We start from the raw sequence: 15,386 nt of genomic DNA, 5'->3' as shown, positions 1-15,386 counted from the left end.
ACAATAATTTAAAAACGAAACAATTGTTTGCATGCAATATGATACAATCACTATGGTATGGATGTCTTTACGTGGTGGTATTTGGGCAGTACTTCGTGTAGATAGTCGAGGTGCCGTTGGTGCAAGGCGTTTTGTGATGTCGGTTGTGTTCGGCGACCTGTTCCAAAGATTATCGTATTGTTTGGCAGGGTTTCGTCTGGGCGTGTTGAGCAGTGCACTCCTATGATGCAGTCGTCTCCTATGGTCGTTCCTGGGGATACTCGACCTGATGAAACAAACATAGTGGTGCTGGTGGTGAGCTTTTGTGATGCACAGTTCATAATTAAACCGTTTCAGAGCACTGAAAATTCCGAGTTGCGCAAATTGGCATACATACTCTTAGCTTCAAGCGTACAATTACTCCCCATTCTAACTCCCTCAAAGACGCTTCTCACTCCGAAATGGTTTCCATCTCCAATAATCAATGGCTGGATCGTTCTACGCCACAAAGGTAAGAATCCACACGTCAAGCAATAGATCCCAGTTTGCATACTTACTTGTTGATGATAATTGCATTCTCCTCAATGATATTGTTCTTGCCAAAGATTATTAGACCATCGTTCATGCTCATGATTGTGCATTTGGGGTGTAGGACGTTGGACTGGCCGATCTGGACGGAGCCGGTAATTGTACACTCGCAGATGGTGCTGGTGCCGTCGTCGCGGGACTCTAGGCTGTTATGGGACATTCTTGCGATGTTTGTGTTGCTTGGATTGTTGGACAGAAGGAGGGGGAAAGAACTCAATTGCTCAATATGACGAACATAGGATACTTTACCAAAGGATACAGGATACTTTAAAAAGGGGTTGGCTTCATACTCTGTTTATTGTTTATTTACTTGATCGCGATATTTGCTACCTTAGAAGATGCAAAAGCCCCTTCCTGTTTGCTGCTACACGACAAAAGACCACTGAATAGCTAACCACTGTACGTTGATTGTATCGCTTGCTTTCAATCCCTCAACCTTCCCGCAATGGCACGTTGCACGAAGACTTGACTTCGCATGGGGCAAGTCTTTCATCAGGAGACCCGGTGCTGACCCATCCCAAGAGTTACGAAAAATGAATCTGAAAAAGCTATATCAGCCTCATTTCACAGTGCTTATGCTGTGACTGCTGTTGGCGAAGCCGGCTTTAAATCGGTACGCTATCTTTTTGTTTCGTGTGATAGTCATGCACATTGTAGATCGCAAGGGATCAAGGACAGGGTGATGTTGCCATAAAATTGCTACGTGATGCAGCTTGTTAAGATGGCTGGATTCTTCTTCAAAAGGTTCATCTCGTGACTTCCTGGATCCCATCCTTGAAGCAGGAACTTTCTACATAGCGCGGATCGTTGTCTAAAGAATTCCGTCTGTTCATGACACAGTGAAGCCCCTTCGGGCTTCTCATTGAACCTGTTACAATCGGGTGTCAAAGTCACTGCGGAAGCTCCTCCAGCACTCAAGAAGAAGCTTCAGAGAGCATATGATGGATGGGATGTAGAATTTACTGAGAAGGGTAGTGTGCTCACAGCACAAGCACTCTTTGCTTTGGCGTGGGTCCATGCTATATTGCAAGAGAGAGTGTACCTTTGAAGAGTGCAGTTTGGAGTTGGAGAATCAATAAGTGAAATCGCTCAATTTGGCAGAGGAGTAGATTACGTGTCAAATCAATCTATATGAACATCAAACATTTCACCCTTGAATCTATCATCGAAACGCCGTCTAGAATCTACAGCTTCGCTCTGTCAATGTTTAGATCACGTCTGAAGGATCATAGTCAGTTCTGCCTGATCTTAGACAGCGAAATATGTGCTTCGCAAACCGATGAAGTCACCGCTAAATTCCTATACTGATCTCATAGCTGTCCCGCAGATTTGAGACAGAAGGCACGTGAATAATTCACATCAACCACCCTCGATGGCGGAATTGAAGTTCGCAGTAACAAGGAGGACCGCGGACAGGTTCACAGAGTGACTTGTATCCTACCAGAGTTGCGATATTTACTACTTGGACTTGGAAGGCGTGTGGACCACAGGCTTCGCAGAACATATTCAGCTCTAACCCGAACGTCTAACTATTGGAAGAATGCTGCAAACATTACAAGGTGGATGAACTTGTCGAATTGATTATCGACTTCGTTGTCCATTCAAACTCTTAAAAGCTCAAAAGGATGGACAATATGGATAAGGATCACCAATGTTGCCTAATGAGATCAAGCACCAGGTGCTAGAATATCTTCTAGACAAATGGGGCTCGAAAGAGTACGTCAGTCTTGGTGAAGTAGCTGTGCTCTCAAAGGAATGGAATGAATGTGTATGTTTTTTCACTGCTGTTGTCGTTTTATTCCGTCACCACATTATGGACGTCACTCTGCCAAATCAGACATCATTCGGCCAAGATGCATTGAGTCATGTCAAGACGCTGGTGATGTATGGAAGCCCTATTGAAGACGTTGATGTTGTTGGTACGTGGTGAGTCACAACTTCGCTACAATTCATGTTACAATTTTGTTTGGAATATCTCGTAGATCCAAATCCGTGAGTTTGTAAGCACTTTTTGCTGTTGCTCGAGTAATCATACGAGGCTTGCCATCATCGTGTTTGGTCTTGACTGTGATTCGTTGGTCTGAATGAGATTGGTAGTACTCTTTGCGACAATCCAAGCAGAGCTGAAGGGTGAAGTCCATCGTTGTTGACCAAGTATTTGACATGTAAGGCAGTAGATGCTCCTCGACCGCGACAGAGTGTGTGACAGTGGTCCCATAGATTCGGAAAGTATTTCAAGTAGACTTAGTATCATCAACAGCATTAGTACTGATATTTTGATATGTCTAATCTGAGGGAAAGATGATTCAGTACATGGAAGTAGATCTTGATGATTACATTGTGCACGAGGCTTTGGTGGTGGTAGAGAAGCTTGTTCCATGACACCCTTCTGAAGACGAGGAGTATAAACAACCTGATACCTTTTGCAAAATCGAATAGTCAAATGGACTGGAAGCTGAACACCGCCACTGCTTGTTGAGCACCTGTTCAAAGCTTATCTACCCTCTTGAAAGCCAAAGATATTAAGGGCAGTCCATATAGTAGTCCAGAATATGAGTAACGACATCAACGCTATAAATTTGCGGGAGTGTCAACACACTGACACCAAACTGTCCAAAATTACAACGTTTTCACTTCAGGGTCAGGCTTCTTGAACCTGACCTATGCAGGCTTCCTAGTCTTTGGCTTCGTTTCCGGCTTTGGCTCGTCTGAGAGTAGGTATGGAAGATGGATCAGAAAATGTATGGCGCCGTTTGAACGATTGATGTCAATTGTACAAATAATTGCTTGTACAAATTGCGCGATTAGTACAAACCTCGAGTCGTGATACAGGCGACGGCTTTTCGAGTTCATTTGGGGTATCGGCTTGTAGTTTCCGCATCTATGACCCAAACAGAAGTGTATGTCGATACAAGCGAACGGCCACTTTCTACTCGAGACGCCTTCAAAAACAACAATTTTTCTTACCAGCGCCAATAACGACAGGCTCACTTTGGGCAGGCGATGGCTGACTCTCTGATTCTTCAGCAGCCTGACTGCGCTTTTGACGCTTTGCTTGTGCCATTTTGTTTGATGCTGGATTGATTGTGGATCATACTAGAAAGTTGTGAGCGACGAACGAATGCTTCCAAAACGTGTCATTAATACATATTTGGTATCTTTTATTTCAAAAACAAGCATTACTATACACTATGCTATATTTGCATTTGCATGTGCAAATACAGCTTGGCGAGGTTACAGTGAGGATCGAACGTCAGAGTTGGAAAGCTTAAACTCTTCAAATTCCGCCAAGTCCGGTCTATTGGGAGCCAAAAACATCCGATGATGCGTCACGTCCATAATTATACCAAAGATGGTCTCAAGGCGTAGTTCTGGTGGGTAGTCAAGATTTGCACAAACACAGATGCTAACACACGAATAATAACCTTTTCAGCGATGGAGCACGCCTGCATTTTACTCAACACAGTATACTCACCTATGAACACCATCTTTCTTGTCCCTCAAAAGCGATATGAGATGGTTGACATCGACTGTACCATCGTTTCCCAGTATTGTTCGAGCTCTATCGTATCGAGGAATGGTACTCGGCAGATTGATGTTTTCCATTTTCAGAGTCTTTGGGTTCAATAAGTGATTCGTGTGAACCACTCGAGAGCTGTTCATAGGAGCTACAAAGTCTGCACCAGCTGGTGTCATTTCGGCACACAAATACGAAGTGGCATCCGCTATGGTTATGCAGGAGCTGGCTCCACCCTTCATGTGGCGAGACAAGTAGGCTTTTGCTTCAGCTACACTCTTCTTCTGCAGGACGGCTCGTAAGGCAACGTGAACTGGGAGTCCTGGTTCCTTTGCTGCGTCCATGGTGGTTATGAGGATGTTCAACGTTACGCCGAGATATGCGTTCATGCCACATTTTACTAGCATGCCTAGTGAAAGAAGTGTGGTAAAAGTGAGGCCAGACGCCGTTTGGCAAGTATTCTACATACCAGCTTCAGCGACACACATAACTTCCGGCTCATTCAGTGGAAGTAGATGGAGCAGCACACAATTTTCTCGCTGTTCTGTGATATTGAAAATGTACATTATTTTCTCTGCGACGCATGCCAGTAACACTAACACATACCTGGAGCCCAATCCCAGCTCTGCCCAATGTATGAGGTAGGCCCAATAACCGCAAAAGCAGTACATTCGTTTCCAAAGATAGCACCAAGTTCCTCGTTTGCTTTTAGAGCTGCTGCAGCGTTTTCTGATGCAGCTTTCCCGAGAGTACCAGCCAGCAACTCGGTTCGGACATTCTGAATTGAGAGAGAAGTGAGATTGATATTAGACCTGCTCAAAATATCCCATACCAACGCCAAAATGGACTCAAATGTTTGGCCAGATCCAGCGGCAATCCCTCGCATCTCGTCCAGCAGATCGGGCGAGAATTCGTTGATGACTGGTACATACGCCTTTGCCTTCTCACATGCTTCCTTCCATGATAGACCATTCCTCAAGGAGAACATGTTGGCATCTAACGAAGTTTTGATTGTGATGATGTGTGTCAGCCAGCCATGGGTGAAGCTCGGGAGTGACAAGGCATCACGAAAGGTCTGACACAGGAGACATTGAAACAAGATTCATCGTTTTTCTCTTCCACCATCGTCCCACCATCATGAAAAACACCTACAGAATCGGAGTGATCCACGAATCTTGTCTGGGACTTTAGCACCATATTGTTTTCCTCGTTCGAAGGGTCCTCCTGACATCTCAACGTATGGGAACATGACTGGGTACCTTGCTCTGTGCTTCAAAGCTCCACAATAACTGCAATCGTGTTATCACGTTCCAATGTAAGTGTGACAAAGAAAATCCAGCCGTGAATAAGGCGATTCTTGAACGGCCTCCAACAGTGGAAGGTTAGAGCCAAAGGGCTAGAAGTGCCATTCAATGGGTGAGTCTAGTATAAACTTCCGTTTTGAAGATCTGACACGCCAGGTGCATTTCGCTGCAAAGAGGAGACGACGAGGAAGATATGAAGCAACAAGTTGAGTAGGGAAAGTTTCCCCACTTTTTTTGGAAATCTATCCTCTATTCTTTTAAATATTATCTTTCAGACTCCTTTGAATTGAATGTCATGAATTTCGTTTTGTTAGTTTTTAATCAACGACTGCCGCATACTTGAATTGCCAAACGATTTAATAAGCATTTCTTACGGACAGGTGGTATCATACTATGTACAATGCGAGTAGAAGTATATCCCGCTATTCGCTTGGATCTTATCTGGCTCATCACTTGCATGAGCGCCATTTGCTCCAAAACGTAAGTGTTTCGTGCAAAAGCATAAGAGCACTCATCGTTTCATCATTACATTCGACTTATAAAAGGGGCATGAGACTACATATCATCACGGATGCACCTTATGGACTCACCAAGACTCTTACTTCCACGTAGATCGAACACCTTCAATGTCTTGTGTCTTGCTGGATCTTGTCATTGTGGAACTTGTGGAACCAAGTTCTGAAAAGGGTATGCGCATGGTGCCGATGTTAAAAAAGACTGTCGATTGGGTTAAATGGTTGATTTTTCTTCGACTAGACGCGAAATCACGCTAATAATGGCCGTAAGAGGGGGGGGGGGGTGGTTTCAGGTAGCGGACTCGTAGTTATCATCGTATTATCCCAAGCAAAGTAATTTCATATATGTGCTTCGACCGTGAAACCGCAGTTGGTTTTTCTTGCTAGTAACGATCTTCAGCCTTCAGCCAGTCAGCCAGTCAGCCAGCAACCTCGTGTACTCACTCTAAAAACTGTGATGACTGCCATGATAGAGACGCAAAAGCAACTAACTCTTATATGGGCCTTTCGTAGATGCTGTTGTGAAACCTGTGCACGCAAATGTGCACAGGCGCAAATGTGCCAAAAGTTTCCATGAGCTTTTCACGGATAATGACGTTAAAGCTGATATATGTCTTTGCATTTCGTATGCCGAAGCCAATAAATTGCTTGGAAAGACCAAAAGAACAAAGCATTACATCAAGGAAGATGTCAAAGTCGCTCAAGTAGCATGTAGAGTTGCCTTCGAATCTGGTAAAGAGGAGGAATGGCTGGCTACTTGATCTCCTCGTGGCGCTCAAGCTCGTGTTAGCATCGAAGAATTCCATTCAGCTCCTATTAAATGGAAGGCTTTGATCAAAAACAAACGTTTGACCCTCATCATGCCATCGTTGGACTCAACTTCCCTATTTTAGAATAACGGATATACATATGGTTGTATTTCGCTTTGAATTGGAATATATTTGCAGATTATTGAACTTCGACTTTAATGAGGAATCCATGTAGTATTCGCGCCTGCGCCATGAATTTTTTCAATGCATACTGGTCCCGCAAACTTGTATTGTTGAACAGATCAAGAAGCATCTACTGCCAAATCCCTATATAATACTCCGTAATATGAGTGCAAAATTGTATCTTATTCTTCCATCTGCTTCTCTTTCACATGTCAAAGGTTGAGCAACATTTGCCCCAGAATGAGAGTGTTTTGCGTCAGAGTATAAAAAGCGTGCAAAGTCTTTCGTCAGTTCTTAGCATCAAACTCGACATATAAAATGTATGCAGAATGTTAATTCACTACTTTCCAGCGCTCGAGACTCACCAAGTACATTCCTCTACTTAGATCGAACACTCGATAAACCAACAGCTAAAGCAAACAGCTACAAAACCAACCACTTTCTAACAGGTAAGTTCTCAAAAGAACATGCCTTCCTCTTTTCCTCTTAGCATACTTCACTGTATTTCAAAGCAATCGCAAGATTTTTCTAATTCCACTTTCTTCGTCATCACTATACAGCTCATCATGCCTTGCACCTGTGTTTCACCCTGCAAATGCCCCACATGCACCTGTGATGCTACTCCAACCAAGACAGCCAACAAGTGCAAATGTGCTCCAGGAACATGCCAATGCAAAACATCATCAGGATGTGGGTGTGTTGCTGCCAAGGTTGGAGTCTGTGTCAAGTGTGGTGGAGGATGTCAATGTCCTGCTGGATCTTGTCATTGTGGAACCAAGTTGTGAGGAAGGTATGTGCGTGGTGCTGATGTTGGAAAGAAAGACTGTCAATTGGTTGACTGATTGTTGTTTGTTGTTCTGTTAGACGCGATGTCGCTCCAGTGATAGTAGGAAGGGCATTTGCGTGTAGTCATGTAGTAAATAAAGCAACCTTAGTAGGATAAAAGTCAGTTTCTATCTCTGCTTCGATTCCATTGCGCCGAATGAACCTTGTATATCATTTACAACTTCGCTTCTGTCTGCTTTCCTACTAAGAACCGAGTTCTGTCCGACAACATCTCAGGTAGCAACATGGTCGCATATCATACAGCTCTATACGATGCAATCGATCCCCTTAAAGGACTGAAGGATTCTGCTACCGGCAAAGTCGTAAGTCACAACTGCGTTGTGCTTTGGCCCACCATGATGGAGAGGAAAATCAAACCACCAAAACTAACTTTTGCCATTGAATGTTAGGTCATCGTAACCGGTGCTTCTCGAGGCCTAGGCCGCATTATGGCAGTTGGTACGCTCAACTACTGTTAACCCGATACATCAAACTAATGTCGTGCAACATGTGCTCACACGTTTCGTTCAAAAAATCTAGCTTTTGCTCAAGCTGGAAGCACTCAAATCGCAATCACTGGACGAACTGTGGAGCAGCTTGCTGAAACCGCCGCCGAATGCAAAAAGGCAAACCCAAAGTGTGATGTTTTGTGTGTTAAGGCGGATGTCTCTGTTTTGGCTGATGTCAAGTCATCGGTGGAGAAGATTGTTGCCAAGTTTGGTAGAATTGATGTTCTCGTAAACAATGCTGGTAGGTCCCGCTCTACTCTAGTATTGCTCAAATTTAGTCTTCTGACCAAATGCATCGCAAACAGGTATCTCTGAATTATGGGTCGATTTCATTGATGCAGACATTGAGGAATGGGCTAGAACTTTTGATGTGAACGTCAAGGTGAGCTGACCCGTAGGGATTAGGCTTCAAGCTACCAAATCTCATACGATAAATTCGTAGGGCGTTGCGTTCATGGCTAGAATTGTCTTGCCTCACATGATGAAGAATGAAGGACCAAAACGTGGAGTCATTGTCAACGTAGCATCAGGAGCCGGAACGATGGCTTTGCCGACGGCCTCATCATATGGAACCAGCAAAACTGCTCAAATTCGATTCACTGAATTTTTGCACAATGAGCTGTACCCTCAAGGAATATACGCATATGCCATTCATCCTTGTGCTGCTCGTACATCTATGCAAGATCAGTTTGTCGGGAATGAGAGGGCAAAGAAGGGGTAAGTGCTCCCTGTTTGAGGTTGATATGTTCTTAACCTGTAACTTTGTTTTAGTTGGGCCATGTTGGAACCATTCCTTAACGACGATCCATTAATTGCTGGAGGCTTTACTGTCTATTTGACTACTGATGGAGCAAACCATCTTGCCGGACGATACCTCACGGCTAACGATGACGTCAATGAAGTCTATGCCAAACAAAAAGACGATATTGTAACCAACGATCTCTATAAGCTAAGAGTCACTGGAATACCTGCTCCACCAGCTTTCGTTTAATGGCGATAGACTGAAAACTCGATGAACACTAAAACATAAACATTCGACAGAAATAAAGCTTCATCGAGTTGACAACTTAAGCACGATCAAATTATTGTTTCGCGACTGAAATCATTACCGTCACCTTTTCCGCGAGGAGCAGAAACACGGCTGGACCATGGTTGGTTTTTGCGTCCAGAATACAAACTGACACGTCGATAACAGCAAACCCGATACACAAAGGAGAAACCTCATCCTTTTCTTCCGAAAACAAGAATGGCTGCTTATCGTACGGCTCTATACGATGCGATTGATCCCGCCAAAGATCTTAAAGATGCAGCAGTGGGCAAAGTGGTGAGCAAATATGTTTTTTGTTGCAAATCCACGAAAAGCAACCAAACCAATGCGCTGATATGGACAATATTTCTTACTAGGTCGTTATTACGGGGGCTTCTAGAGGATTAGGAAGATTCATGGCAGTTGGTAATATACTCAACGCTCTAACATCGGATTGACATTTGACGAACTTCTCATAACGCTGTTTGTTTTAGCTTTTGCTCAAGCTGGCTGTACGAAAATCGCTATTACTGGACGAACTGTCGGCCAAATGGCTGAAACGGCCACAGAATGCAAACAAGCTAATCCCAAATGTGATGTTTTGTGTGTAAAAGCTGATATTTCAGTTTTGGCTGATGTAAAGTCCTCTGTGGAGCAGATTATTGCCAAGTTTGGGAGAATCGATGTTCTCGTAAACAATGCTGGTAGGCCTTCATCCGTTTGAACCGTTTAGATTCATCTTTTCGTCAAAGAGTTGACCAGCTTTTGTCGTTCTCGCAGGTATCTCTGAGATATGGCTCAACTTTATTGAATCGGATCCGGAAGAGTGGGCTGGAACTTTTGACGTGAATATGAAGGTAAATTTATCGTCGAACTCCCGTGTCAGTCAATTGGAAAGTATCAAACGTTTCCCAATTAGGGTGTTGCCTTCATGTCTCGACTCACTCTACCTCACATGTTGAAAAACGACGGGCCTAAACGTGGAGTCATTATCAACATTGCTTCTATTGGAGGTAAATGCGCACAAAGAAAACTTCAAAAGACGAGGCTTGAAACAAAATACAAACAAGCTCAAATTATGTATGAATTGACATTTATGAATTCATTAATCAGGAACGATTGCAATGAAAGGTGTATCGGGATATGGAACCAGCAAAGCAGCTCAAATCCGATTCACCGAGTTTTTACATAACGAGCTGTATCCACAAGGAATATACGCTTATGCCATCCATCCATGCGGTGCTAAAACGAGTATGGCGGATAAATTGGCTCAGGATGAACGGACAAAGGAGTAGTAAGCATTTGGTGGCAGTGGATAAAAGTGTCGAAAGCGCGGTGATTCGACAATTTCAGCTAATCAAACCAATGTTCCCTTTCTGCCATTAGTTGGGCTATGCTTGAGCCGCATCTTATCGATGATCCAAAGCTAGCTGGTGGTTTCACGGTATGGTTGACAACTGACGCAGCAAACCATCTTGCTGGTAGATATCTGTCTGCCAACAATGATGTGGATGAAGCATACGTAAAGCCGAAAGACGAGATCGTGAAGAATGATTTGTTCAAGTTGAGGGTGACTGGGATTCCAGCCCCACCAGCCTTTGTTTAAGTTGAATCAACGTACGTTCTTCTCTTTCAAATGAAGACACCTCATTTCCAACCTGTTAGAGTTTCTGTTAAGGTGTTCTTTAGCGTGTTAGCTTCACTGTTTGAAGATGCGGTGATTTGACAACGACGTGATCAACACTTCCGGCATTGCCAACGCGATAAGCCCGCAACCAAAAGGTTAGAGAGCGAATATTAATCTAATTGATTGTAAGAGGCCCAAATAGCACGTGCAATGCAGAATATTGAGGTGTTTTCAAGACGTCTTTGTCAGCAAATTTCAAATGCGTGCTTCTTTGAAACTACTACAACGACATTTACTGCTGAGCTCACTTACTCTATTCGCCAGAAGAATTCGACAGTCCTTCAACAGATTCATACTGCGAAACATGACTACTGTAGGCGGCGTCAAGCCTGAAATCAGGAAACAAATGCAGGCTGTTGTGAACGCCTCTGAAGATGGTATGTACAGGTGCTGAATTGGGATGGAAAATCCATTTGACTTATGAGGATGTGAAGAGCGCTTGAGTTTCCCGTCAAGTCGACAGCTGGATTGACATAATCATGTCACCAGGTGTGGTGTTACTATCCACTCACCGGTTTCATAAATTCACATATAGGTTGGGAACAGGCATGGCAAAAGAAATTGACACTTGTACGTGGTGGTTCCAACAAATTACGTGTACTTGAATTGCTCAACATTGTCACTGCTTAGTGGGATCAAGGAGTCTCCTCGCCAGCACTTGTAAACCTATGCAAAGAACCGGGCCTTGTTCCCGAAGGCAGAGCTCTAGTTCCTGGTTGTGGAGGTGGATACGATTGCTTCCTGTTTGCCAGTAGTGGAAACAGAACCGCTGTTGGAGTGGATTTAGCCCCTTCTGGTGTTGCTCTCGCCGAACAGGTATGTATCTCCTGATTTTGGGCAAGTATACATTGCATTGATGTTTTCAATTGCTTAGAATCGAGACAAACTCGGCATCTCTGAAGACAAAGTAAAGTTTATTTGTGGAGACTTTTTCAAGTTTGATTTGGAAGACCGCTTTGACGTTGTTTTCGGTAATGAGTTCCGTTTGATTTCGCCTCTACTACTTCAGTCTTTGACCCTCCAAATTATAGATTACACCTTCCTCTGTGCTCTGAGTCCATCACTACGAAAACCATGGGCTGCTAGGATGTCAGAAGCTATAAAACCTGGTGGAGTTCTGATATGTCTAATGTTTCCACTCGCCTCGTATGAAGGAGGTCCGCCCTATGCCTTGAACGTTGATTTATATCACGAACTATTGGATGAGACCTTTGAATGCATGTTTGTCAGAGACTGTGAGTCTTTTGCGCCACGTCAAGGGCAAGAAAAGATATCAATGTGGAAGAGGAAGTAGATAATAAGATTTTGCTTGAACTGCAATACATCGTATTTGTTCGTTTGTCGTCGCAACACCATGAACAAGATCATCTTGTCAAGATATACAGGATGAGCTGAATCGCGATGAACGGCAAGATGACGCGTTTTTTGCCTGGAATTGAAGGTGTATTGGCGAATCAGGTCTCATAGTTCTGTCCTCATCAGGCTTGTCAGTTGGCTTCGCATCCTACGAGCTAGTGAATAGCGTCTACGACTGTAAAGCATCCGTCAGCCGCAGGCACATATTTCCAATAGGTCCATTCAAGTAAATCCTTCTAAGAACTGTGCGTCTTGTAGAGGTACATCCTGCGAACAATTTCTTGTCGTAGTGTTTGCTTGCTTGTTATCTTGCTTGTTATTTGGGAGGCTCAAATGCAACAAACATCGTTTATTTTGCTATCTCGTAATCTCGTCTTCATTTTTCACCTTAAGAGCCTGCAATGTCTTTTTTGGAATTCAACATTAAATAAACATCAACATTTGCTTTAAGCGCTAACACTGATAGGGTTTATTAGGTTCAAGACATCAACACGTCGATTAAGCTATGTAAAAACGGAGTCGCTCTGCCATGCCTCCGTTACCACTAGTCATGTTGGGCATCCTCTTCGACCGTCCTTTGGAAACCAAGACCTTGCATTCAGCACCTCTTGTTTGCAAAGACTGGTACTATGCATTAGTCCGGCGTTTGTATAAAAATCTCTCACCTTTCAGTGGAAATAGTAGGTTTTTGGACTCCTTTACCTGGATGTACTAGGCAAAGAATTCACAGAAGCTGATGTCATATCAACAACCGCTACAGAGCATAAAAGTACTTTCTTTATGGAAATGTCCAGATCAGCCCATCGTGTGGATATTATCCTTTGCAGTTGCCTGCTATCAGAAAAACGGTAAAAACGTCCAAGGTTTGACCACAATCCCTCGATTGTCAGTGAATTTCTCCAATGGTATAGAATTAAATCTCAAATCACAATATTTCAACGCGTCAGGTGAGCTGATTGAATTCAAATACTTATTGCGCGTGTTGTTCCATTCCTCCACAAACAACCAAGATGGACGAGACGAGCCGTGCCCATTGAGATTATTGACATAGTACTTGGATATGTAGAAGCTGATAGATATTTGGATACCAAAAGTCTTGCTCAAGTAGCATTGGCATCTAAAGAAATGAACGAATGTGTAAGAATCTCGAAACTTCAGTCAAGCAGTTGGTATTCAAGTGTGTATTCATAAACACTTCAAATAGGCTCTTTGTCTACTCTACAAATCATTCCCTCCTCCGTCTGGTGCTGGTGGTCGTCGATTCTGTATCACAACTTGGATGTCATACTTGCAAACGATACAGGACGGCTAGGATGCTCTAAAACACGTCAAGGGACTCCGTTTTAGTAGCAGAGCTTTTGGTTATGTTGACGCTATTGATTCAGAGTGTAAATGGTATCTTTACATGGGGAACCTGAAGTTCGAGAATTGTTCCTCATACTTCGATTTACCTACCACTGGCAGTGATGGTCTTTTGTATCTTGATGAACAACGAGTCGCGCTTCTCGAAAATGGTTGCAATAGTCTACGTAAAGCTGACGTATGGGCCCACTTTGTCAGCCTGATGAAGTACGCTCGAAATCTGGACAAGCTTCGCCTTCATGGCATGCACGATAAAGATGATGACGCTATATAAGATGGAGTCACTCAGACGTTGGCTACCAGGAAATCCGCATGGTATACCAGATGTTTTGATGCATAACGTATCGAAGTGGTCATCCAATACTTGAACTTGGTCCCATTCGGTGTCATGGTTGACAGCCAGGACCAATATGACGCAACAGGATCAGTATTATCAGCCATAAGATTCACTAGCCGTCGTGCATTGGAACATATTATAATCATGCTGGCAGAACGTCCGTGGACCTCGCTGACGCCTCTTGGGATCCAGCACAGTTTGAGAAGCTCTTGTGGGCTAGATTTAAACAGGATCCTTCTCATGCATTCATTCTTAAGTTGAAAGCACAGCTGGAAATAGAAGGCTAACAAAGGAATGATGAAGGATACTCATGTGTAATGGTTGATAGTTGCGGTATAATAGGGTACGTATTGTTTGCTTCAATGCCAATATTTGTGTTTCCCTGCGTATTTTGTAGAATAAAACGTCAAATTACTAGATTATAAGACGTTTGACACGTTGAAATCTAACTCTTCGAGGTCTTCATGTGGCAAGTTCCCCCAACATGTCATCACAACCGTCCAATTTATATCACATCACAACAAAACAAACTACCCACGACACGCATAATTCCAAAATGCCGGCTAGGAGTACACAGACAGGTGCAGCACCAAAGCGAGCCAAACGTCAAGAAGCAGACGAGGAGGAAGAGGTTGAAATGGTTGTCGAGTTTACACTTTCTGGCCCTGTTATGTCTGTGATGTTTTTGCCGTCGATGTAAAACGTAAGGTAAAGAAGGGCTTGGTGAAGGAAGTCAAGATAGGGTCCTCAAAATAAGTCGAATACTCCAGCTTCTCTGCCTTTTGATTTTATGTCGTTGATGCTGTATTTGTTGTTATCTTACACGTCGATTATCATTGAACATTGGACACTTTACAGGAGAAGCAGTGCAAGTAAAGACGAAGGAATAGAATTCGCATTCAGCGATTTGAACAATTGTTTTGGATTGGAGGCTATTGGTGTCAGTGTGAAGGAGGAAAACCACTGGGAAATTCGATGTTGTTGTTTGGACTTTTGTCATTTTTGTGCTAGTACTTTGATTATGTTACACTAGGTCATAGAGATGTGTACGTCTGATATTTGCTCTAACTGCGGGTAACGGCATACTTGTCGATGCTGCACTGTATTGACTGCTTGGACGTGTATCATGCCAAAGGGGTACGACTATGATCGACGAAGTTGGAGAGAAATGAATGAACATATGCAATTTTAACATCAAATGACCGTCACGAAGCGCGACATCCGCATCATTCCATCGTTGGACTCAACTTTTCTAGTTTAAGATGTCGCCTATTGTAAAAGGGTCTTATATACGTTTGTATTTCCCTTTGCCCATTTGAATATATTGCACATTATTGACAAGAAGGACTTGGACCCTTAATAAGTAAATTCTGTTGACCCTGGCTGGATATGGTATTGGTGCAAGGAACAACATTGTGACGCCAAAATAGGTAAACATAAAATGCCAG

The 15,386-nt window shown here is 43.4% G+C and overlaps 2 protein-coding genes across 2 annotated transcripts; one reads left to right on the top strand and one right to left on the bottom strand.

Annotated features, from left to right (window-relative positions):
- Window positions 1–50: 50 nt before the first annotated feature.
- SmJEL517_g03498 (uncharacterized protein) lies at window positions 51–610 on the bottom strand (the record flags this gene model as incomplete). Its single annotated transcript, XM_031169426.1, has 3 exons — window positions 51–265; window positions 377–477; window positions 537–610. The coding sequence occupies 3 exons, from the start codon at window positions 608–610 to the stop codon at window positions 51–53; spliced, it is 390 nt and encodes a 129-aa protein (XP_031024603.1).
- A 10,577-nt stretch (window positions 611–11,187) lies between these two features.
- On the top strand, window positions 11,188–12,177 carry SmJEL517_g03497 (thiopurine S-methyltransferase; the record flags this gene model as incomplete). The annotated part of the gene is made up of 5 exons (XM_031169425.1): window positions 11,188–11,260; window positions 11,419–11,453; window positions 11,514–11,699; window positions 11,758–11,854; window positions 11,915–12,177. 5 exons carry the CDS (start codon window positions 11,188–11,190, stop codon window positions 12,175–12,177), a joined length of 654 nt encoding a protein of 217 aa, XP_031024596.1.
- Window positions 12,178–15,386: the final 3,209 nt, after the last annotated feature.

This window comes from Synchytrium microbalum (genome assembly GCF_006535985.1).
Source record: "Synchytrium microbalum strain JEL517 chromosome Unknown SmJEL517_scf0018, whole genome shotgun sequence".
In the NCBI taxonomy this organism is placed as follows: Eukaryota; Fungi; Chytridiomycota; class Chytridiomycetes; order Synchytriales; family Synchytriaceae; genus Synchytrium; species Synchytrium microbalum.
Note: the sequence above shows the minus strand (reverse complement) of the source record. Positions and strands in the feature narration are given on the sequence as shown.